Source organism: Hordeum vulgare, chromosome 5H (assembly GCF_904849725.1).
Source record: "Hordeum vulgare subsp. vulgare chromosome 5H, MorexV3_pseudomolecules_assembly, whole genome shotgun sequence".
NCBI lineage: Eukaryota > Viridiplantae > Streptophyta > Magnoliopsida > Poales > Poaceae > Hordeum > Hordeum vulgare.
This window is the reverse complement of record NC_058522.1, coordinates 87352621-87375467: the sequence shown is the minus strand read 5'-3', so window position 1 is coordinate 87375467 and position 22847 is coordinate 87352621. Positions and strand designations below refer to the sequence as shown.

Sequence of the window (22847 nt, the reverse complement as noted above, 5' to 3'; positions counted from 1 at the left end):
AATATGCTAAGGTGGTCTGGAGGGCGTTGGAGCTGGAGAAGGAAAGGAGGGATCTGCAAGAAATTCCATCGGTGTATCGTGCCTTAGACTACATATGGAACTTGAGTGAGATAAAACGCATGCACATCCTCACGTTCTGGTGGCTCTGGTGGTCCAACCGAAACAAACTCAGGGAAGGGGAGTTGCCGGAGCCTGCCGAGGAGGTGGCAAGGAGATCCAGGGCTAATGTGTTGGAATATATGCAAATATTCAGTGCGCCAAAACCCGGGAAGTGCCCCACTCGGTGGAGACCGCCTCCAGGTGATATGATAAAGATTAACGCAGATGGCTCATTCATCCCGGGGCAGGACAACTCGGGATGGGGCGTTGTTGCTCGTGATGCTACCGGAGAAGTAATCGCTGCGCGCGCGGGTCGGCAGGATCATGTACAAAATGCATTCGCTGCTGAGGTTTATGCCCTCTCACATGCAATATCACTAGGTGCTGATCTAGGCTTGGTGAAAGTTATCTTCAAGACTGATAGCATGCTGCTTATGGAAGCTATGGACCTTGCTCGAGTGGATGCGTCGGCGTATGCAGCGGTGATTGAAGACCTAAAATACCAACTGGAGATTTGGTTCTCCAAGCATAAGATAACGGTGTGTCGCCGAAAGGCAAACTTCGCTGCGCATCAGCTAGCTAGCATTGGTCGTATGTATGAAATTAACCACTTTGAGGAGTGGGAGAGCCTTGTTCCTGCCCAAGTGGCAGCTTGTGTTGAGGATGATTTGCACTCGCACCGTTATAGTTAATGAGAATTGATGTTGCCTTTAAAAAAGAAGGAGACGACCTCTTCTTGACCGGACCGATGCCGGGCCGAACCTAACCCGACCACAGCCCAGCCCACAGCCCACAGCCCACAATGCCGGCCGCCGCAGAAACATCAGAATATTCCGTCCACCAGCGTGTCCCTCCTCCCTCTCTTCCTCTCCCTCATCCCCTCGCCTCACCTCCCCATTCCCCTTCTCCCTCCCGTCTTCTCTCAGTTCCGGTGGCCAATCCCCCCTGATCCCACCCTCCGCTCCTTCGCAGAACCTTCCGCTCCCAACCTCTACAAAACCACCAAAACCCCAACTTGCCCTCTCCCACCTCCCCCGCCGCCATGGGCTCCTCCTCCTACCTCCCCCACGACATGGATTTCCCCTCCTACCTCCCCGCCGACACGGGCTCCCCCGGCTCCGGCGACCCCTCCCTCAACCTCTACCTATCCGACCTCATCCCCGGCTCGCCCTCCGCCTACCTCGACCTCCCCCCGACCCCGCACCACGAGCAGGAGCAGCAAGAACCCTCCCCTGACGGCCACGACGCCGCCGCCGGCGGCGGCGGCGGCGGCGGCGACTCCCCCTCCTCCACGCCGGAGGACCTCGTGCTGCCCTTCATCTCCCGCATACTCATGGAAGAGGACATCGACGACAAGTTCTTCTACGACTTCCCCGACAACCCCGCGCTCCTCGAGGCGCAGCAGCCCTTCCTCGAGATCCTCTCCGATCCCTCCTCCAACTCCACCTCCGACGACAGCAACAACCGCGCCGTCTCCCCGTGCTCCCCCTCCGACGCCTCCGTCGGCACCGCCGCCCAGCTGCCCCCCACGCCCGCCGCCGTTGACTCCTACGACCGCTTCCGGTACGAGCCCGTCGACCTCGATCCCGCCGCCTTCTTCGGCGGCGGCGCCAACTCCGACCTCATGAGCTCCGCCTTCCTCAAGGGGATGCAGGAGGCAAACAAGTTCCTGCCCAGTCAGGACAAGCTCGTCATCGACCTCGAGGCCTCCTCTGGCCAGTTCTTCAAGGGCGTCGAGGAGGGCAACAAGTTCCTGCCCAGGGAGGACAAGCTCGTTGCTGGATTCAATGGCCACGCAGCTCCTGCGTCGGCGCCGGCTGTGCTCAGCGTAAAAAAGGAGGAGGCGGTGGATTCGGTCTCGGCCAACTCTGGTGGCGGCCGAGGTCGGAAGAACCCCTACCATGATGACGAGCTGGAGCAGGAGGGTGGCAGGAGCAGCAAGCAGAGTGCGCTGGGAGACGACGTCTCTGCACGGGAGATGTTCGACAGGATGCTGATGCCCTCAGACGAGATGTGCATCGTGCAGATGGAGAACCTGCGGATCGCCATGCAGGAGGCGGTGGCAAAGAATGATGGCGGCGGCGGGAAGGGGGGCAACGGCAAGGGGAGGGGCCGGCGTGGTGGTTCCGATGTGGTGGACCTGCGCACGCTGCTCATCCATTGCGCGCAGGCTGTTGCCACGGATGACCGCCGGAGCGCTACAGAGCTGCTGAAGCAGATCAAGCTGCATGCTCGCCCTGATGGCGATGGGACTCAGCGCCTCGCGCATTGCTTTGCAGAGGGCCTGCAGGCGCGGATGGCGGGCACAGGTGGCCTCGTACACCAGTCGCTCATGGCAACACGCATCTCAGCTGTGGACATGCTCAAAGCTTACCAGCTGTACATGGCAGCCATCTGTTTCAAGAAGGTGTTTTTCCTATTCTCAAATAGTACAATCTATAATGCCTCCCTGGGGAAGAAGAAGATACATATCATCGATTATGGTATACAATATGGGTTCCAGTGGCCGTGCTTTCTGCGACGGATATCACAAAGGCCTGGAGGGCCGCCAAATGTTAGGATCACTGGTATCGATCTCCCCCAGCCTGGGTTCCGGCCAACAGAGCGGATTGAGGAGACAGGGCGCAGGCTCAAGAAGTATGCCCATGAGTTTAATGTGCCGTTCCAGTACCGCGTCATCGCGAGGGCAAAGTTGGAGTCGCTCCGCAAAGAGGATTTGGACATTGATCCTGATGAGGTACTCATTGTTAACTCCTTGCTTCAATTCAAGAACTTGATGGACGAGAGCGTTGTGCTTGAGAGCCCAAGGGATGTTGTGCTCAAGAACATCAGGAAGATGCGGCCCCACACATTCATCCATGCAATTGTGAATGGCTCATTCAGTGCCCCATTCTTCGTGACACGGTTTCGGGAGGTTCTGTTCTTCTACTCGGCCCTTTTTGATGTTCTGGACACAACCACCCCAAGGGATAACGAACAGAGGATGCTGATTGAGCAGAACATCCTTGGGCGTGCTGCCCTGAATGTCATTGCCTGTGAGGGTACAGATAGGGTGGAGCGTCCTGAGACGTATAAGCAATGGCAGGTAAGGAATCAACGGGCAGGTTTGAAGCTGTTGCCATTGAATCCAGAAGTCATTGGGCTAGCAAGAGACAAGGTCAAGAACTGCTACCACAAGGACTTTGTGATTGATGTAGATCAGCAGTGGCTCTTGCAAGGATGGAAAGGGCGCATCCTCTATGCCATCTCGACATGGACGGCAAATGATGCTAGCTCATAAATTTTAGCTAGCATTTTCACTTGACAATGCTTATAGCTCTAGTTATGTCAATATAATGTCTGTGTGTTGTGTATGGACCATGGTCTAGTTAAGTAGCCTTGGATCAGTGGATGCAGTTTCTTGAGGTACGCCTTTCCTAAATTTGGTGCATATTTGCCATTCCGAGATGCAGGTGATTCTGCTCATAGGACCAATTTATGTGATGCAGGTCATAAGAGAGATGGGTAGCCCAAGATATATGCATATGGTTTTATGTGATGTGAATTAGATGTTGCTGCAGTCATGTTGCTGCCTAATGCCTAGCTTTGTAGGGTTTAGACTTGGGTGTCCTGATCTGGATGGATGTTGTTTGCTGAATTCTGGTATGTGCCTGCGATCAATCCAGCCAGTTGATCAGGTTGTAATTGACACTAGTCACTGTGTTGTGGGTGCGTGCTGCACTGTGGCAGGCAGTAACATTTGTATGAAAAACTTGATGAACCTCGTTTTGGCTAGTCTATTATGTTTTTTACCATGAGAATGTTCTTTTCATGATTAATTCTTGGTGCGGCAGGAAATTAAATATTTTGCCCACATATATGAAGTTCTGGCATAGCTTACAATAAGATTCTTAGGAATTATACAGTAAGCAAAGCTGGAACGATTGTCAAGAGGCTTTTCAGATTGTCACACTTGGCATAGTTGTGACCTGTTAACGGATTCAGCAATTTTTTTTGTGGAATCCTGGGAGGCAGGTGACTACTCCCTACGTCCCTAAATATTACTCCCTCAGTAAAGTAATTAAGACGTTTTAGATCACTACTTTATAGTAATCTAAAACATCTTATATTTCTTTACGGAGGTAGTACATAGACAAATCTAATACTTTACAGACGTTTTAGATCACTACTCCCTTCATTTCAAAATAAGTGTCTCAAGGTTAGTATAATTTTATACTAGAGCTAGTACAAAGTTGAGACACTTATTTTGAGACCGGAGGAAGTACTTTATAGTAATCTAAAACATCTTATATTTCTTCCCAAAATTCTTCTCTGAAATTTATTTAGACATGGAGGTATCAAACACTAAAATGTGACTAGATATATTTTCTAGATCACTACTTTACAGACGTTTTAGATCACTACTTTATAGTAATCTAAAACATCTTATATTTCTTTCCAAAATTCTTCTGAAATTTATTTAGATATGGATGTATCAAACACAAAAATGTGACTAGATATATTTGTATCTAGACAAATCAAATACGAGTACATGATTTTTGGGACGGAGGGAGTATAAGATGTTCTAGCTTTTCTCTGTTTTTTCAGATCCGTATGCATCTACTCATTTTAACTTTCATCTATATGTAGTCTATGTTGCAATAACTAAAAGATCTTATAACCACTACATCCGTTCTTAAATACAAGTCTTTTTAGATGTTTCACTAAGGGACTACGTACGGATGTACATAGACATATTTTAGAATGTAGATTCATTCATTTTGCTTCGTATGTAGTCCCCTAGTAATAAAATCTATTAAAATTTCTAAAAATACTTATATTTAGGAACAGAGGGAGTAGAAAGGGAGGGAGTACAACTCATGCAGATGCATTGATATCTCAATACATGTATAAGATGTATTTGTATCTAGACAAATCTAATACATGATTTTGGGGACAGAGGGAGTATAAGATGTTTTAGCTTTTCTCTGTTTTTTCAGATGCCTATGCACCTACTCATTTTAACTTTCATCTGTATGTGGTCTATGTTGCAATAACTAAAAGATCTTATAACTAGAAAGGGTGGGAGTACAACTCATGCAGATGCATTGGTATCTCAATAATTGTGAAAGATATTAGCTTTAGGCGTTCAGTGTGGTTTGATTTGTGACGGTTCCATGCAGCGATCCGGGACCCGGTAGCCAACATCAGATTTCAGTTTCTGGTAGAACCGCTGTAGTGTATGGGAAAGAGAAAAGCCAGAATAGTTTAGTGCCACACCTGAACCGAATCCCAGGGGATTCTTAACAAGATTGTGAGGATATTTTGTGGCACATGGACCTGACCTGAAGCGATTAGTAGTCCAAGTGAGGATCAACCGATGCTGAAACAACATGGGGGGTAGCACGAGACATGCAGAGTACCTGGTGCTGCTGCTCCTAGAAAAGATAGTTAAGGGCAAAAGAATATTGCTGGACCACATGACAAGCTGAGCAAAACAAGCTGAGACAGAGACCGCCGGTCAGGGTGCATGATGCATCGATCGAACCTTTGAGCGGTCCGGATTATATACTATTGGGACTGTGATCTTGTTTTGATACTGGCCAGGTTGTGTTTTCTTTTTTCTTTTTTCTGGAAGATCAAAGCGAATATGGCAACGTAGGAGATTAGTAGACGACCATATGAGCTGACCCTGACCTGAAGAACATATTGGAATGGGCGGCACGGCACGAAATGGTTTATCTAGTATTACCTCCGTTCCGAATTAGTGACTTAGATTTGTTTAGATGCGAATATATCGAATGCTACATGTGTTTAGATACATTCGTGTATAAACCTAAGGCAACTGATTCGAGCGGATTGGAGTATAATGGTGCTGCTCCCTTGAGCTTACAGAGTTCTCTTCAGTAATTTGATGGACTTCTTGTGCAAGAACCGAATCTAAGGATCTTCATTCTAGAAGTAGACTCCCGGTTTAGCTACAATTTGTGAGTTCATTGTGATTTGTGATTTTGTTTTGTTCCTGTTTGGTTGAACCGTTTTTACATGTTTTGTCTCTTATCATTCAGTTATCTGCTTGGTATATATTACGTCCTCTGTTCGTGTATATTTTTATATTTCCATGAAATACGTTAGTTTTCTTTTAATGACTAGACTAGAAAGACAGTGCCCTCCCTCAAGAAAGTTAAAGTTTTGTTTGGGTTTGCCTCGGCATTTTTATATCTGCCATAGTTTTTATATTCTTCGTGCACATGTAGACGAGGTCACTGCTTGCGACACACATCTGCAATCACTATACACCTGCACATGATACCATGCTAAAGAATGCCTCGGGGCGCATTCGTACTAAGATACCTCGTTGACAAAATCCAGATACGGTGACCGGATCTTTCTCCTTCTCGAGGAACAAATCGGTGGTAATCTTGGGTTCCATCTCATGTACACGTATCTTTTGCAGAGAATTTTCGTGTACGTGGTCTTTATATTGTATGCTATTTTTATACAGTTAAAGATCTTTAATACTTTCTCCGTTCCTAAATATAAGACCTTTTAGAGATTGTATTATAAACTACATACGGATGTACATAGACATATTTTAGAGTATAGATTCACTCATTTTGCTTCGTATGTAGTCTCCTAGTGAAATCCCTAAAAGGTCTTATATTTTGAAATGGAGGGAGTAGATGATGTAGATATAAAAATAATTAATTTTTTGCATCTCCGAGCCTAAAAGTCCATCTCCAACGGATATGTAGATGAAAAAAATAACATCTCCACCTCCCAAAGGGCTGTAGAGCAGCCGCGCGGCCTCTTGCTAGTTTTACATCTTTATTTTATATCATCTATTGGAGTTGTATTTTTTACATCTTGATTTTGTGTCCCTTAGAGTCGGCTCTTTTCTGAAGATGTACATTTTACATCTTCTATTTTTACATCTTCAAATTTGCATCTTTCATTAGGACACTCTTATTATAGGTTATCAAATGGGATATCCAGAACATATGTGGTGATACAACTTCTCGGTTGATACAAAATATATGCCTCAGCAGATTCTGGACGGTTAGGTCATACTCCAATGGGCATGATAAAAGCAGACGTGATGGACAGCTCTTTCACTCGCAAATATACCAATAGACCCTTGATTATATTCTTAATTGAGCATGAGGCTTGAAGTAATTGAAAGATATAAGAATAACTGGATTTCCTCATGTTTACCCAATGTTCATTTAGCAGCATACGTGAAGACCAACCGGAAATAAAGTTTGTTTTTAATAGTAGTTCTAGGATTATCATAATTGAGGTTAATATGAAAATTCATGGACTTAAGTACTCAAACTATCAAACATGTTAGCATTCATGGATAAAGGGACCAAGAAATTAGTGGCTTTACTTTGTTCGACTTTCGCCATAGAAAAATATATGTGAAAGTGTCACATTTTTATATGGAGATGGCCCTATAGCAAGACTTGAGAGGAACAATGGCTTTGAGGTGCATGTGTTAAGTGAGATTGAGTCCTTTTATTTTACATCTACTAGGGCAATGCACGTGCATTACAACGGGATATAAATATTCTAGTATGTTAGCTTGTGATTTACATGCCCATATTACTGTGATTGTGTAAATAAATGTTTATCAAATCCTACTCATGGTTTACCTTATATTTTGATGAGAACTTTGATAAGTAAATAAAGTGGATTTGCTTCACCCCAGAATCAGACTTTTCTATTTTTTTTACTATTCGCACCATAAGCATTTGAGCCCGGGTGTAGAAAGGTACTTTCGAAACCTTACATTCTTTTAAAGTTAGTAGAGATAAAGATAGAGCAAGTGAGAGTGATAAACTAGTAGTAGGAAAAGGGTCCCGACTCAATTAAGAACATGATACATGGTGTGTTTGTATATTTTACAATGCAGGAACTGGCCATCACATGATCATTCATCATGCCCATTGGAACATGATCTAACGCTTTGTGACCCATTGGAGCATCGTATCACGTGATAGAACATATCACCCGGTATGTTCTCAGGATAACCAACAACGCACAAAGTCTCTTCAAATTCCTCGTGCTACGGGCTACTTTCTTACATATGTTCAGTTCTTCATATTATGGCTACTTCCATACAATAAGCTTTATATCTTGCCCCCTACTCAGTTGATGAGGGCATATGCCAGCCAAGTTGCGATGCTTTTTTATGTATACTTTGCTTTAGTTTCTTTCGTCCTTTTTTCATATGGTTTTTGGTGTGGGTTCGTGTCTGATTTCTTCTCTTTTATTTTATCGTTTGTTTTGTTTTGTTTATTTTCCCCTTTATTAGAGCATCTCTAGTTACAATGAGAAATTATGACATTCCATTTGTGTGCGGGCGTAGTAGCATCCCATTTAAACCACCCTCAAATTCATGCACATCGACCACTCACACGACATTTACTAATAACATGTATAGAACATGACATAACATGTACATATCATAGTTTGTATATAGGACATACAACCAACATAACACATGCCAGAACTACTAGTTCATATTAGAAAAGGGAAATACACCATTGCTTGGCCTTGGCCTTCCTCTTGTCATCTCTAGAACCGCGGTAGTACATCGAGAAGACAACATATAAGTTGTTGTTTCACGGGATCTGGATAGGCGGTGACTTTGGTCACAGCAGTGGCTTGCTCACTAATGATCTGCTCTGACACCTCGATGCCCTCCCTCAAGGGCCTTTGCTTTCCTTAGGAGCATGCGCGTGGGCATCTTCTTCCTTGGTGGTCAAGGATCAACACACTATGTCACATACGAGCCGCTCCTCATCGATCTCGGATGACACGACGACCGCGAAGACGACATACATGTTCTCGATTGGGAGGGAGGATGAGAGGGTGTGGAGAGGCTGCGACTTTGGTGACAACAAGGTCTTGCTCATTCATGAGTTGCTCGGACGCCTCAATGCCCTCCCTCAAGGCCTTGCCATTCTTTAGGAGCTTGCGCGCGGGCATCTATCTCCTTGCTGCTCAAGGATCAGCACACAGTATCACATACAAGCCGCTTCTCATCGGCCCTAGATGGCATGACGACCACGAGAAGCAAATGGATCTTCCCAAAGCCACATTCTTGGTATGGCGAGCTGCCTGCACTAAGGCTTAGAGAGCCATGGCGGACTCATATAGCGCGGGGGGTCAGCACCCATGAAAGAGTGTTTAATTGACCACAAGGGTGAATGATATTTTATCAAATTCAAAAAATATCTCTTCGAATAATCAACGAACGAAAGTGAATAGAATAAATACTAAATAGAGTAAAACTGTTGGGAAACATAGTAGAAAACAAAAAGATTTATCCTACGATCAACCAGGAACACTATGAAGATAGAATAACAGTTAGGATCACAATCGTTACCATCACCGAGTTGTAGCGAAAGAAGAGCATGACAATGAAAATTGATCTTGGAGTCCCTTGAACCATAAATGATCGATCCCGTAAGCGCCCACGAACAATCCCTCCAATGTAAGACTAAAAGCACAACCTCTCTACAGGTTGCAAGCGTATGGTCTTCACGATCCAGGAGCGCTTCATCGTCCAGAGCTAATCATCGCCAAAGAATTAGAGGGAGGAGATTAGAACCACACTAGGATTCTAATTATTAGGATTATAGGACCTAGACCTAGATCTTATTAGCAAACTAGGACCAACTATAACTATAACTCGAGAACTAGAGAACTAGAGGAGTCTCCAAAACTTGTGTCTACAAAAGGTGCCAATACCTCAAGTATATATAGGTTCGAGGGGAGAGGGAGGGCTCCACAAGGGGAGGGAAAGTTCCTCCCCTTTGGACGACCAATGGAGGAGGAGTCTCCTCCCCCTCCTGAATTCAGCCTCCTTCCTTAGAGGAAGGGGCGCCTCCCCACTTGGGCCCTTGTGGCCCGAGTTGCTTCTCTCCACTTGGCCTTATTAGGCCCGTTGATATTTTATTAAATATAAAATTGTTATAAATACTTTCAAACCATTTTATGTATAATTTAACATATCTAAAAACATTTTACTTCTATATATATTTATCACTAATACCCGGTATTACCCGATATTCATCGAAACCCTTCTGGTGACCCTAGAACGCTTCGAGATGCTCTAAACTATTCCGAATATTAATGCAACAATTTCATAAATAAATCTTCGATACTCTCGACTAATTGTGATTACCTTAAACTTGTGACCCTGTAGGTTCGGTAACTCATATACATGAACAAAACACCTTCGTCCAATGACCGACAGGGGTACCATGTACGTCCATATTGATCCATATGAGTACACGAATGGTATTCGAGTGAACCATCATTACCATGTGACATTACCTTTCCTTCGTGATACTTTACAAGACCCAAGAATCATTGGTATCCTCTGGAGTCATCCGCATGCTCATTATACCATTATTCTTGTTATCGGTTTTATTCTTCTTTCTCGTTGATGTGTTCGGGGATCCCGTGACATAGTCACCTATCTCTGGCGAGAAGACGACGGATGATGTCATGATGAGAGGGACATAAGAATATATCTCCATTATCGAAAGAGCAAATCCCACTCTCGAGCTATGTAGTCCCTTGTCAAACTTTTCGATGAACGTGTAAGTTGTTGTTATGATCATGTAAGTGCATCTAGTGCCACCACTTGTTGGTTTTGGAGTATTGGAGACAAACATGGTTGAGGGAATAATGTGTTTGTGTGAGTTCATATGTTAACATATATATAAGTCCTTGGATATTCGGTTTAACCGCTGAAGACGACCCTAAAAATGTTCGAAGACATTGATGATGACTGAAGCCATTGGTGGTACATGAAGATAATCGCTTGAAGATAATGAAACACGAAGATGAAGTCTTTTGGTAGTTTTGTTTCTTCTTTCCTGAGTCATAGGAACCACTGTACTATTAAGTGGGGTCGATGTGATCGAAGTCACACACCGACGTGATGCTCAACCCAGAATACCTATGTCTTTGATGAAGACATTGAGAGGAAATCTCTTCTAGAGTTGGTTGAGTCAGCATTGCTTGTATACCAAGTAATGTTGCCGTGTGTGTCTTTGAAATCCGACCGTTGGAACACGAGTCGGTTGGCCATTGACCCAGGGTCATTTCAGTCATATCATGTCGGGTTGGTTGTTGGCTATAAATAGCACACCCCGTCCACCATAAGTTGCTGGCTTCTCAGAGTTAGATACAACTCTTGTCATTTTGGAGCAATCCACCTCGAAGATATTGAGAGAGAGAATTATCCCGCGAGGATGAACACAAACAACTAGATCTAGTGTGTTTGAGCATCACCGAAGTCGTTCTATTCTGAGTGAATCGAAGACTTATTGCACTTGAAGACTGTGATCTTCCAAACGGTTAGACGTTTGGGTCTAGCACATCCAAGAGTCATTGTGGATTGTTAGATAACCAAGTTTGTACGGGTTTCGGAAGTCTCCCTTGAATACTTACGTGAGTGATTGGGCATGGTCTAAGTGATCTTGGCTCAAGGGGAACAAGGTGAAGACGAGGTCTTCAGAGTTAATTCTCAGCCTCCCCAACCAGACATACAGTTGTTGCAGCAACTGTAACTGGTCCATCAAATCTCGTGTCTTCATCAAGCTACTGGTTCTATCTTTCACTCTCTTACATAGTGCACTGTGAAGCCATTACTTGATCATAACTATTTGAAGACATACCGTGAAGACATTCATAGGCGATGTTTATCTTCATACTGCCTAAATTTCTCTTTGATTCATCTTAGTATTTATGATGACTATGCTTAACATGCATATGTGTCTTTGTTGTATTCCAAGCATGGCTTAGATCCTTGATAGTTATCCCTACTTTATCATGTTCTCCTTTCGCATACTTTGAATACATTTACTATTTTGAAGCTTTTCATGAATATTGCCTATGTTGGAATTATGCCCTAGAGGCAATAATAAATATAGTTATTATTATAATTCCTGTATCAAGATAATCGTTTATTATCCATGCTATAATTGTATTGAATGAAGACTCATTTACATGTGTGGATACATAGACAAAACACTGTCCCTAGCAAGCCTCTAGTTGGCTAGCCAATTGATCAAAGATAGTCAGTGTCTTCTGATTATGAACAAGGTGTTGTTGCTTGATAACTGGATCATGTCATTAGGAGAATCACGTGATGGACTAGACCCAAACTAATAGACGTAGCATGTTGATCGTGTCATTTTGTTGCTACTGTTTTCTGCGTGTCAAGTAGTTGTTCCTATGACCATGAGATCATATAACTCACTAACACCGGAGGAACACTTTGTGTGTATCAAACGTCGCAACGTAACTGGGTGACTATAAAGATGCTCTACAGGTATCTCCGAAGGTGTTCGTTGAGTTAGTATGGATCAAGACTGGGATTTGTCACTCCGTGTGACGGAGAGGTATCTCGGGGCCCACTCGGTAATACAACATCACACACAAGCCTTGCAAGCAATGTAACTTAGTGTAAGTTGCGGGATCTTGTATTACAGAACGAGTAAAGAGACTTGCCGGTAAACGAGATTGAAATAGGTATGCGGATACTGACGATCGAATCTCGGGCAAGTAACATACCGAAGGACAAAGGGAATGACATACGTGATTATATGAATCCTTGGCACTGAGGTTCAAACGATAAGATCTTCGTAGAACATGTAGGATTCAATATGGGCATCCAGGTCCCGCTATTGGATATTGACCGAGGAGTCTCTCGGGTCATGTCTACATAGTTCTCGAACCCGCAGGGTCTGCACACTTAAGGTTCGACGTTGTTTTATGCGTATTTGAGTTATATGGTTGGTTACCGAATGTTGTTTGGAGTCCCGGATGAGATCACGGATGTCACGAGGGTTTCCGGAACGGTCCGGAAACGAAGATTGATATATAGGATGACCTCATTTGATTACCGGAAGGTTTTCGGAGTTACCGGGAATGTACCGGGAATGACGAATGGGTTCCGGGAGTTCACCGGGGGGGCAACCCACCCCAGGGAAGCCCATAGGCCTTGAGAGTGGCGCACCAGCCCTTAGTGGGCTGGTGGGACAGACCAAAAGGGCCCTATGCGCATTGTAAGAAAAATCAAAGAAAAAAGAAAAAAAAAGGAGGAGGTGGGAAAGGAAAGAAGGACTCCACCCACCAAACCAAGTAGGACTCGGTTTGGGGGGGAGTCCTTCCCCCCTTTGGCTCGGCCGCCCCAAGGCAAGGTCCCCCCTCTCCCACCTATATATACAGAGGTTTTAGGGCTGATTTGAGACGACTTTTCCACACCAGCCCGACCACATACCTCCACGGTTTTTCCTCTAGATCGCGTTTCTGCGGAGCTCGGGCGAAGCCCTGCTGAGACGAGATCATCACCAATCTCCGGAGCGCCGTCACGCTGCCGGAGAACTCTTCTACCTCTCCGTCTCTCTTGATGGATCAAGAAGGCCGAGATCATCGTCGAGCTGTACGTGTGCTGAACGCGGAGGTGCCGTCCGTTCGGCACTAGATCGTGGGACTGATCGCGGGATAGTTCGCGGGGCGGATCGAGGGATGTGAGGACATTCCACTACATCAACCACGTTCACTAACGCTTCTGCTGTACGGTCTACAAGGGTACGTAGATCACTCATCCCCTCTCGTAGATGGACATCACCATGATAGGTCTTCGTGCGCGTAGGAAATTTTTTGTTTCCCATGCGACGTTCCCCAACAGCTTGCGGGAGTTGCCCTGGTATCGTATCACCTTTATATCTTTTGCTTTTACCTTTGTTTTAGTTCTTTCCTTTTCAGTTTTTATTTCTTCTTTTAGAGGAATAAGTCTTTAGTTTTTAGTTTGAGTCTTTTGCTTTTGTCTCTCCCCCGTTCTATTCGAGCTTATGAGCTATATAATAAAGAGTTTCTTAGTCAAGGGCTTTGCTTTGTGCCATGATCAAAAAGTATGAAAAGAACGATAGCATGAAAGATCATGAGACGATCTTATGGAAAGTGATAACTTCACTAATGACACGTATGATGATTGAAACTTGTTGAGAATAAATCAACATAGACCTCAGTCATTGTTGCAATTAATAAGAAGTAATATGGAAAGAGAGGTTCACATATAAATATATCATCTTAGACACTTTTTACAATTGGATCATGAACCACTCAAATGATTAGCATAGGGATGCTTACCACTGAAACTATACTCAACTCACGTGATGATCGGACTTGAGCTAGTGTAATTGGATCATGAACCACTCAAATGACTAGAGAGATGTACTTTTTGAGTGGGAGTTTAGCGAATAATTTGATTAAGTTAAACTCTAATTATCTTGAACATAGTCTAAGTCCACTTTGAATATATTTGTGTTGTAGATCATGGCTCACGCGACAGTCACCCTGAATTTTAATACGTTCCTAGAGAAAGCTAAGTTGAAAGATGATGGAAGCAACTTTGTAGACTGGGCTCGTAATCTTAAGCTAATCTTACAAGCTGGGAAGAAGGATTATGTCCTTAATGCTGCGCTAGGAGATGAACCACCTGCTACGGCTGATCAGGATGTTAAGAACGCTTGGTTAGCACGTAAGGAGGACTGCTCAGTAGTTCAATGTGCAGTCTTGTATGGCTTAGAACCGGGACTTCAACGTCGCTTTGAGCGTCATGGAGCATTTGAGATGTTCCAGGAGTTGAAGTTTATCTTTCAGAAGAACGCCCGGATCGAGAGGTAGGAGACCTCCAATAAATTCTATGCTTGCAAGATGGAGGAGAACTCGTTTGTCAGTGAACATGTGCTCAAAATGTCTGGGTACTCAAACCGTCTAGCTGAGCTGGGGATTGAACTCCCGCAAGAGGCTATCACTGACATAATCCTTCAATCACTGCCGCCAAGCTATAAAGGCTTTGTGTTGAACTACAACATGCAAGGGATGAACAAGTCACCTGACGAGTTGTTTGCGATGCTGAAAGTCGCAGAGTTTGAACTCCATAAAGAGCATCAAGTGTTGATGGTGAATAAGACCACTAGTTTCAAGAGAAACGGCAAAGGCAAGAAGGGTAATTCAAAGAAGAGCGGCAAGCTTGTTGCCAATCCGACGAAGAAACCCAAAGCTGGACCTAAGCCTGAAACAGAGTGTTACTATTGCAAGGGCATGGGTCATTGGAAGTGCAATTGCCCCAAGTATCTGGCAGATAAGAAGGCGGCCAAAGAAAAATCAGGTATATTTGATATACATGTTATTGATGTGTACTTAACCGGCTCTCGTAGTAGTGCCTGGGTATTCGATTCCGGTTCTGTTGCTCATATTTGCAACTCGAAACAGGAACTGCGGAATAGACGAAGGCTGGCGAAAGATGAAGTGACGATGCGCGTAGGAAATGGTTCCAAGGTTGATGCAATCGCCGTCGGCACAGTTTCACTTCAGTTACCATCAGGATTAGTTATGAACTTGAATCATTGTTATTTAGTGCATGCGTTGAGCATGAACATTATATCTGGATCTTGTTTATTGCGAGACGGTTACTCTTTTAAGTCAGAGAATAATGGTTGTTCTATTTCTATGAGTAACATCTTTTATGGTCATGCACCCAATGTGAGAGGATTGTTCATATTGAATCTTGATAGCGATACACACATACATAACATTGAGACCAAAAGAGTTAGAGTTAACAATGATAGCGCCATATTTTTGTGGCACTGCCGCTTAGGTCATATTGGTGTAAAGCGCATGAAGAAACTCCATGCCGATGGACTTTTGGAGTCACTTGACACGTGCGAACCACGCCTCATGGGCAAGATGACTAAAACTGCGTTCTCTGGAACAATGGAGCGTGCAAGTGACTTGTTGGAAATCATACATACCGATGTGTGTGGTCCGATGAGCGTAGAGGCACGCGGCGGATATCGTTATTTTCTCACCTTCACTGACGATTTGAGTAGATATGGTTATGTTTACTTAATGAAGCACAAGTCTGAAACATTTGAAAAGTTCAAGAAATTTCAGAGTGAAGTTGAAAATCATCGTAACAAGAAGATCAAGTTCCTACGGTCTGATCGTGGGGGTGAATATCTGAGTTTCGAGTTTGGTGCTCACTTAAGACAATGTGGAATTGTTTCACAGTTGACACCGCCTGGAACACCACAGCGTAATGGTGTGTCCGAACCTCGTAATCGTACTTTATTAGAGATGGTGCGATCCATGATGTCCCTTACCGATTTTCCGTTATCGTTTTGGGGTTATGCATTAGAAACAGCTGCATTCACTTTAAATAGGGCACCATCAAAATCCGTTGAGACGACACCATACGAACTGTGGTATGGCAAAAGGCCAAAGTAGTCGTTTCTTAAAGTTTGGGGATGTGGTGCTTATGTCAAAAAGCTTCAGCCTGAAAAGCTGGAACCCAAAGCGGAAAAGTGCATCTTCATAGGTTACCCAAAAGAGATAGTTGGGTACACCTTCTATCTCAAATCCGAGGGCAAAGTGTTTGTTGCTAAAAACGGAGCTTTTCTCGAGAAGGAGTTTCTCTCGAGAGAATTGAGTGGGAGGAAGATAGAACTTGACGAGGTTGTCGAACCTCTCATCCCTCTGGATGGTGGCGCAGGGCAAGGGGAAACCTCTGTCGTTGCGACGCCGGTTGAGGAGGAAGTTAATGATGATGATCATGAAACTCCGGTTCAAGTTTCTATCGAACCACGCAGGTCGACGAGACCACGTGCTGCTCCAGAGTGGTACGGTAATCCCGTCTTTTCAATCATGTTGTTGGACAACAATGAACCTGCAAATTATGAAGAAGCAATGGTGGGCCCAGATTCCAACAAATGGCTAGAAGCCATGAAGTCCGAGATAGGATCCATGTATGAGAACAAAGTGTGGACTTTGGAGGTACTGCCTGAGGGCCGCAAGGCTATTCAGAACAAATGGATCTTTTAGAGGAAGACGGACGCTGACGGCAATGTGACCGTTTATAAAGCTCGACTTGTGGCAAAGGGTTTTTCACAAGTTCAAGGAGTTGACTACGATGAGACATTCTCACCCGTAGCGATGCTTAAGTCCGTCAGAATCATGTTAGCAATAACTGCATTTTTCGATTATGAAATCTGGCAGATGGATGTCAAAACGGCGTTCCTTAACGGTTTCCTTAAGGAAGAATTGTATATGATGCAACCCGAAGGTTTTGTCGATCCTAAGAATGCTAACAAGGTGTGCAAGCTCCAGCGATCCATTTATGGACTGGTGCAAGCATCTCGGAGTTGGAACAAACGCTTTGATGAGGTGATCAAAGCATTTGGGTTTATACAAGTGGTTGGAGAATCTTGTATTTACAAGAAAGTGAGTGGGAGCTCTGTGGCGTTTCTAATATTATATGTGGATGACATATTGCTGATTGGAAACAACATAGAGTTTTTGGAGAGCACAAAGGATTACTTGAATAAAAGTTTCTCTATGAAGGACCTAGGAGAAGCTGCTTACATTCTAGGCATTAAGATCTATAGGGATAGATCAAAACGCCTGATAGGACTTTCACAAAGCACATACCTTGATAAAGTTTTGAAGAGGTTCAAAATGGAACAGTCCAAGAAGGGGTTCTTGCCAGTTTTACAAGGTACGAGATTGAGTAAGACTCAGTGCCTAGCAACTGATGAAGATAGAGAGCATATGCGCTCCGTCCCCTATGCTTCAGCCATAGGTTCTATCATGTATGCAATGTTGTGCACTAGACCGGACGTTAGCCTAGCCATAAGTATGGCAGGTAGGTTCCAGAGTAATCCAGGAGTGGATCACTGGACCGCGGTCAAGAATATCCTGAAGTACCTGAAAAGGACTAAGGAGATGTTTCTCGTGTATGGAGGTGACGAAGAGCTCGCCGTAAAAGGTTACGTCGATGCAAGCTTTGACATAGATCCGGACGACTCTAAGTCGCAAACCGGATACGTATTTATTCTTAATGGGGGTGCGGTAAGCTGGTGCAGTTCCAAGCAAAGAGTCGTAGCAGATTCTACATGTGAAGCGGAGTACATGGCTGCCTCGGAGGCGGCTAAGGAGGGTGTCTGGATGAAGCAGTTCATGACGGATCTTGGAGTGGTGCCAAGCGCACTGAATCCAATAACCTTGTTCTGTGACAACATGGGTGCCATTGCCTTAGCAAAGGAACCACGGTTTCACAAGAAGTCCACACACATCAAACGATGCTTCAACCTCATCCGCGACTACGTCGAAGGAGAGGACGTAAATATATGCAAAGTGCACACGGATCTGAATGTAGCAGACCCACTGACTAAACCTCTTCCACGGCCAAAGCATGATCAAGACCAGAACTGTATGGGTGTTAGATTTATTACAATGTAATTCGCATGATGATGTGAGGGCTAGATTATTGACTCTAGTGCAAGTGGGAGACTGTTGGAATTATGCTCTAGAGGCAATAATAAGTATAGTTATTATTATAATTCATGTATCAAGATAATCGTTTATTATCCATGCTATAATTGTATTGAATGAAGACTCATTTACATGTGTGGATACATAGACAAAACACTATCCCTAGCAAGCCTCTAGTTGGCTAGCCAATTGATCAAAGATAGTCAGTGTCTTCTGATTATGAACAAGATGTTGTTGCTTGATAACTGGATCATGTCATTAGGAGAATCACGTGATGGACTAGACCCAAACTAATAGACGTAGCATGTTGATCGTGTCATTTTGTTGCTACTGTTTTCTGCGTGTCAAGTATTTGTTCCTATGACCATGAGATCATATAACTCACTAACACCGGAGGAATACTTTGTGTGTATCAAACGTCGCAACGTAACTGGGTGACTATAAAGATGATCTACAGGTATCTCCGAAGGTGTTCGTTGAGTTAGTATGGATCAAGACTGGGATTTGTCACTCCGTGTGACGGAGAGGTATCTCGGGGCCCACTCGGTAATACAACATCACACACAAGCCTTGCAAGCAATGTAACTTAGTGTAAGTTGCGGGATCTTGTATTACGGAACGAGTAAAGAGACTTGCCGGTAAAAGAGATTGAAATAGGTATGCGGATACTGACAATCGAATCTCGGGCAAGTAACATACCGAAGGACAAAGGGAATGACATACGGGATTATATGAATCCTTGGCACTGAGGTTCAAACGATAAGATCTTCATAGAATATGTAGGATTCAATATGGGCATCCAGGTCCCGCTATTGGATATTGACCGAGGAGTCTCTCGGGTCATGTCTACATAGTTCTCGAACCCGCAGGGTCTGGACACTTAAGGTTCGACGTTGTTTTATGCGTATTTGAGTTATATGGTTGATTACCGAATGTTGTTCGGAGTCCCGGATGAGATCACGGACGTCACGAGGGTTTCCGGAATGGTCCGGAAACGAAGATTGATATATAGGATGACCTCATTTGATTACCGGAAGGTTTTCGGAGTTACCGGGAATGACGAATGGGTTCCGGGAGTTCACCGGGGGGGGGGGGGGGCAACCCACCCCGGGGAAACCCATAGGCCTTGAGGGTGGCGCACCAGCCCTTAGTGGGCTGGTGGGACAGCCCAAAAGGGCCCTATGCGCATTGGAAGAAAAATCAAAGAAAAAAAAAGGAGGAGGTGGGAAAGGAAAGAAGGACTCCACCCACCAAACCAAGTAGGACTCGGTTTGGGGGGGAGTCCTTCCCCCCTTTGGCTCGGCCGACCCCCTTGGGGCTCCTTGAGCCCCAAGGCAAGGTCCCCCCTCTCGCACCTATATATACGGAGGTTTTAGGGCTGATTTGAGACGACTTTTCCACGGCAGCCCGACCACATACCTCCACGGTTTTTCCTCTAGATCGTGTTTCTGCAGAGCTCGGGCGGAGCCCTGCTGAGACGAGATCATCACCAACCTCCGAAGTACCGTCACGCTGCCGGAGAACTCTTCTACCTCTCCATCTCTCTTGCTGGATCAAGAAGGCCGAGATCATCGTCGAGTTGTACGTGTGCTGAACGCGGAGGTGCCATCCGTTCGACACTAGATCGTGGGACTGATCGCGGGATAGTTCGCGGGGCGGATCGAGGGATGTGAGGACGTTCCACTACATCAACCGCGTTCACTAACGCTTCTGCTGTATGGTCTACAAGGGTACGTAGATCACTCATCCCCTCTCGTAGATGGACATCACCATGATAGGTCTTCGTGCGCGTAGGAATTTTTTTGTTTCCCATGCGACGTTCCCCAACAGCCTATTCACCCCCTCTAGTCGATAACTAGCACTTTCAATTGGTATCAGAGGAAGGTACTCCCTTGTTCTGTGTTTCGGTTTAACCACCTAGAGTTTTACCTATCTCGATTGCAGGGATAATCAAGGTCTCCGCTGCATGCTCTCTCTTCGATGACACTGACTACCCCTATTGGAAGAACAAGATGCGTATGCATCTCGAAGCCATTGACAATGACCTCTGGTATGTTGTCATGGCTGGAATTCCAAAGATTGGAGAAGGTGTCACTGCTGCTGATGTGAAGAGATTTTCTCAACTGAATTCGACTTCCAAGAACATTATGTGTGGTCATCTAACCAAAGGAAAATATGGTCGTGTGAGTGCTCTTGAGACGACAAAGCAAATCTAGGAATGGCTATCCAAAGTCAATGAATGTGTCTCATCTTAGAGAGACTCACGTGTAGATGTGCTCCACAACCTATTCAACCGCTTCAAGAGGCTCAATAATGAGAATGTCTAGCTTACATTTGATTGTCTTACTGATATCTTGAATGAGTTGAATGCTCTCTGCGCCACTGATATCACCAAACATGAAGTTGTGAAGAAGCTATTGAGATCTCTTGACAGTTCCTTTGACACTCTTGCTCTCATGATCTAAGAATGCCTAGACTTCAAGGAATTGGATCCATCTGATATACTAGAGAGGCTAAAAACTCATGAGTTCCAGCAAGCTGAGAAGAGGGAAATCTATGGTTTCAGTTATGGTCGCTCTCGTGCTTTGAAGGCAAAGGATGTGTCTTCATCTGAAGAAGAATCTGAATGCAGTTCTGATGGTGGCAAAGATATTGGCAAAGAACTAGTTGTGCTCGTAAGGAAGTTCCAGAAGTTTGCCAAGTCAAAGCGCTTTGGAAAGTCTTCAAGGTGTGACTCCAAGAAATCTGGTGAAATGTCTTTGCGTGACAACACGAAGCAAACCTATCACAAATGCAAGAAAGTAGGTCACTTCATCACTGATTGTCCTCGACGGGAGAAGGAATCAAAGAAGAAGAGCCAGGACTATGACTCTGATGATAAGAAGAATAGAAAGCATCACAAGTCTTCATCCAAGTCTTCGTCACAGAAGAAGAGTTCCTTTGTCAAAGCTCATGCTTTCATTGGCAAGGAAATGGATTCTGACGCTGAATCTGAGTCTCAAGCTGAAGAGGAATCCAAGGAGTCTGATTCTAAAGTTGCTGGTCTTGCTATGGCCTCTGCATTTGTTGCTTCATGTGTATTCGACCCTGAAGATAATGGCCCCCTCATCAACAATGAAGCTAGTGACGATGACAATGCTCCAACCTGCCACTTCATGGCAAAAGGCTCGAAGGTATCCTCATAATATTCACGCCGTGACTCCGATAGCGAAGATGAATCTGATGATGACTTTAAACCTAGGTATTCTCAACTTATCAAGATTTTCACTAAACAACAAAGTGCTATGGAGAAAATGCAAAAATCTCTATAAAAGCGATGAAATATTGCGCCACGAGATGAGTGTGAACAAAACTATGGCTGAAGACATGCATAGTCTTCGTTCAAGGTTTGAGGATCTCCAAATTCTTTATGATACTCTCACGACTGGTCATGAAAAGCTTTCTTATGAATATCTTCAAAGAAAGCGATATTAGGAGAAGTTGAGAGAGGCTCACGAATACTTACGGAAGGAAAACAACTCACTTCTAGCTGAATAGATCAGTATCGCTCAGGATGAATTTAATACCTTATGCTTAAAATGCCTTGCTCGTGAAGCTAATGACTCTACTGCTGAATGTTCAAATGCTTTTGAAAGTGCATTATCTTCAACTGTATCAGTGGTATCTAACCCCTCATCTGAGGAAACCACTCCTATCACCGATGACAATGACAAGTTGAAGACCTTGCTTGAAACATGCATGTACAAAAGTCTTAAGGGACATCAGATTTTGTGTGATGTCCTCAAGAAGACAATCTTGAACAAAAACCCTAGGAAAGAGGGTGTTGGTTTCGAAAGAAACATGAATGCTGATGGATCTTACTCGAAGCCTGAGCAGTACCCCAAAACCACATGGGTTGTTGCAAAGGCCCCCTTAGTTGATTCATCCACGTTATCTGGCTTTAACTGTGCTAATCCTATAATTATTGATGAATCTTTCGATTCCAACTATAAAGTGTTCAAACGTAAAAATGGTGAAGTGTTTGCTAGGTTCATTGGCACGCTGCATGAATGGTTCACCCATGAAGAAGGTTCCCGTGAATGTCATGATGACATCCGTTAAAAAGAAGACATATCCAAGATCAATGTATTCGGGAAGACAAAGATCTTCATATGATTGCTCTAACAATTATGCTTCGCAGGGAAGGATTCAAAGGACTCATGAATATGAGCACTATGGCATGAACCGTTATGTTCATCCAACCAAGAACTTTTCTGTATATTCATTTGAGTATTCTAACCCTCTTCTGAAACGTGCTATTAGGGCAACGTTGCCAAAATTCTCCGATGTTACTTTACTTCTAATTGCTTCGAGGCCAACTCTAGAAGGGATGAAGCTTATCTCGAATACTATCTGTAGAGACCCAA

General features: G+C 44.4%; 1 protein-coding gene across 1 annotated transcript; it reads left to right on the top strand.

Moving 5' to 3' along the window:
• The first annotated feature begins 962 nt into the window (after window positions 1-962).
• On the top strand, window positions 963-3893 carry LOC123452224 (scarecrow-like protein 34). Its single transcript, XM_045128839.1, has 2 exons — window positions 963-3504; window positions 3588-3893. Exon 1 carries the CDS (start codon window positions 1142-1144, stop codon window positions 3377-3379), a length of 2238 nt encoding a protein of 745 aa, XP_044984774.1. The 5' UTR covers window positions 963-1141; the 3' UTR covers window positions 3380-3504; window positions 3588-3893.
• The last annotated feature ends 18954 nt before the right edge of the window (window positions 3894-22847 follow it).

Excerpts from the sequence above, each read along its gene's own strand:
- LOC123452224 (XM_045128839.1), top strand. The coding sequence starts at position 1,142 with ATGGGCTCCTCCTCCTACCTCCCCCACGACATGGATTTCCCCTCCTAC.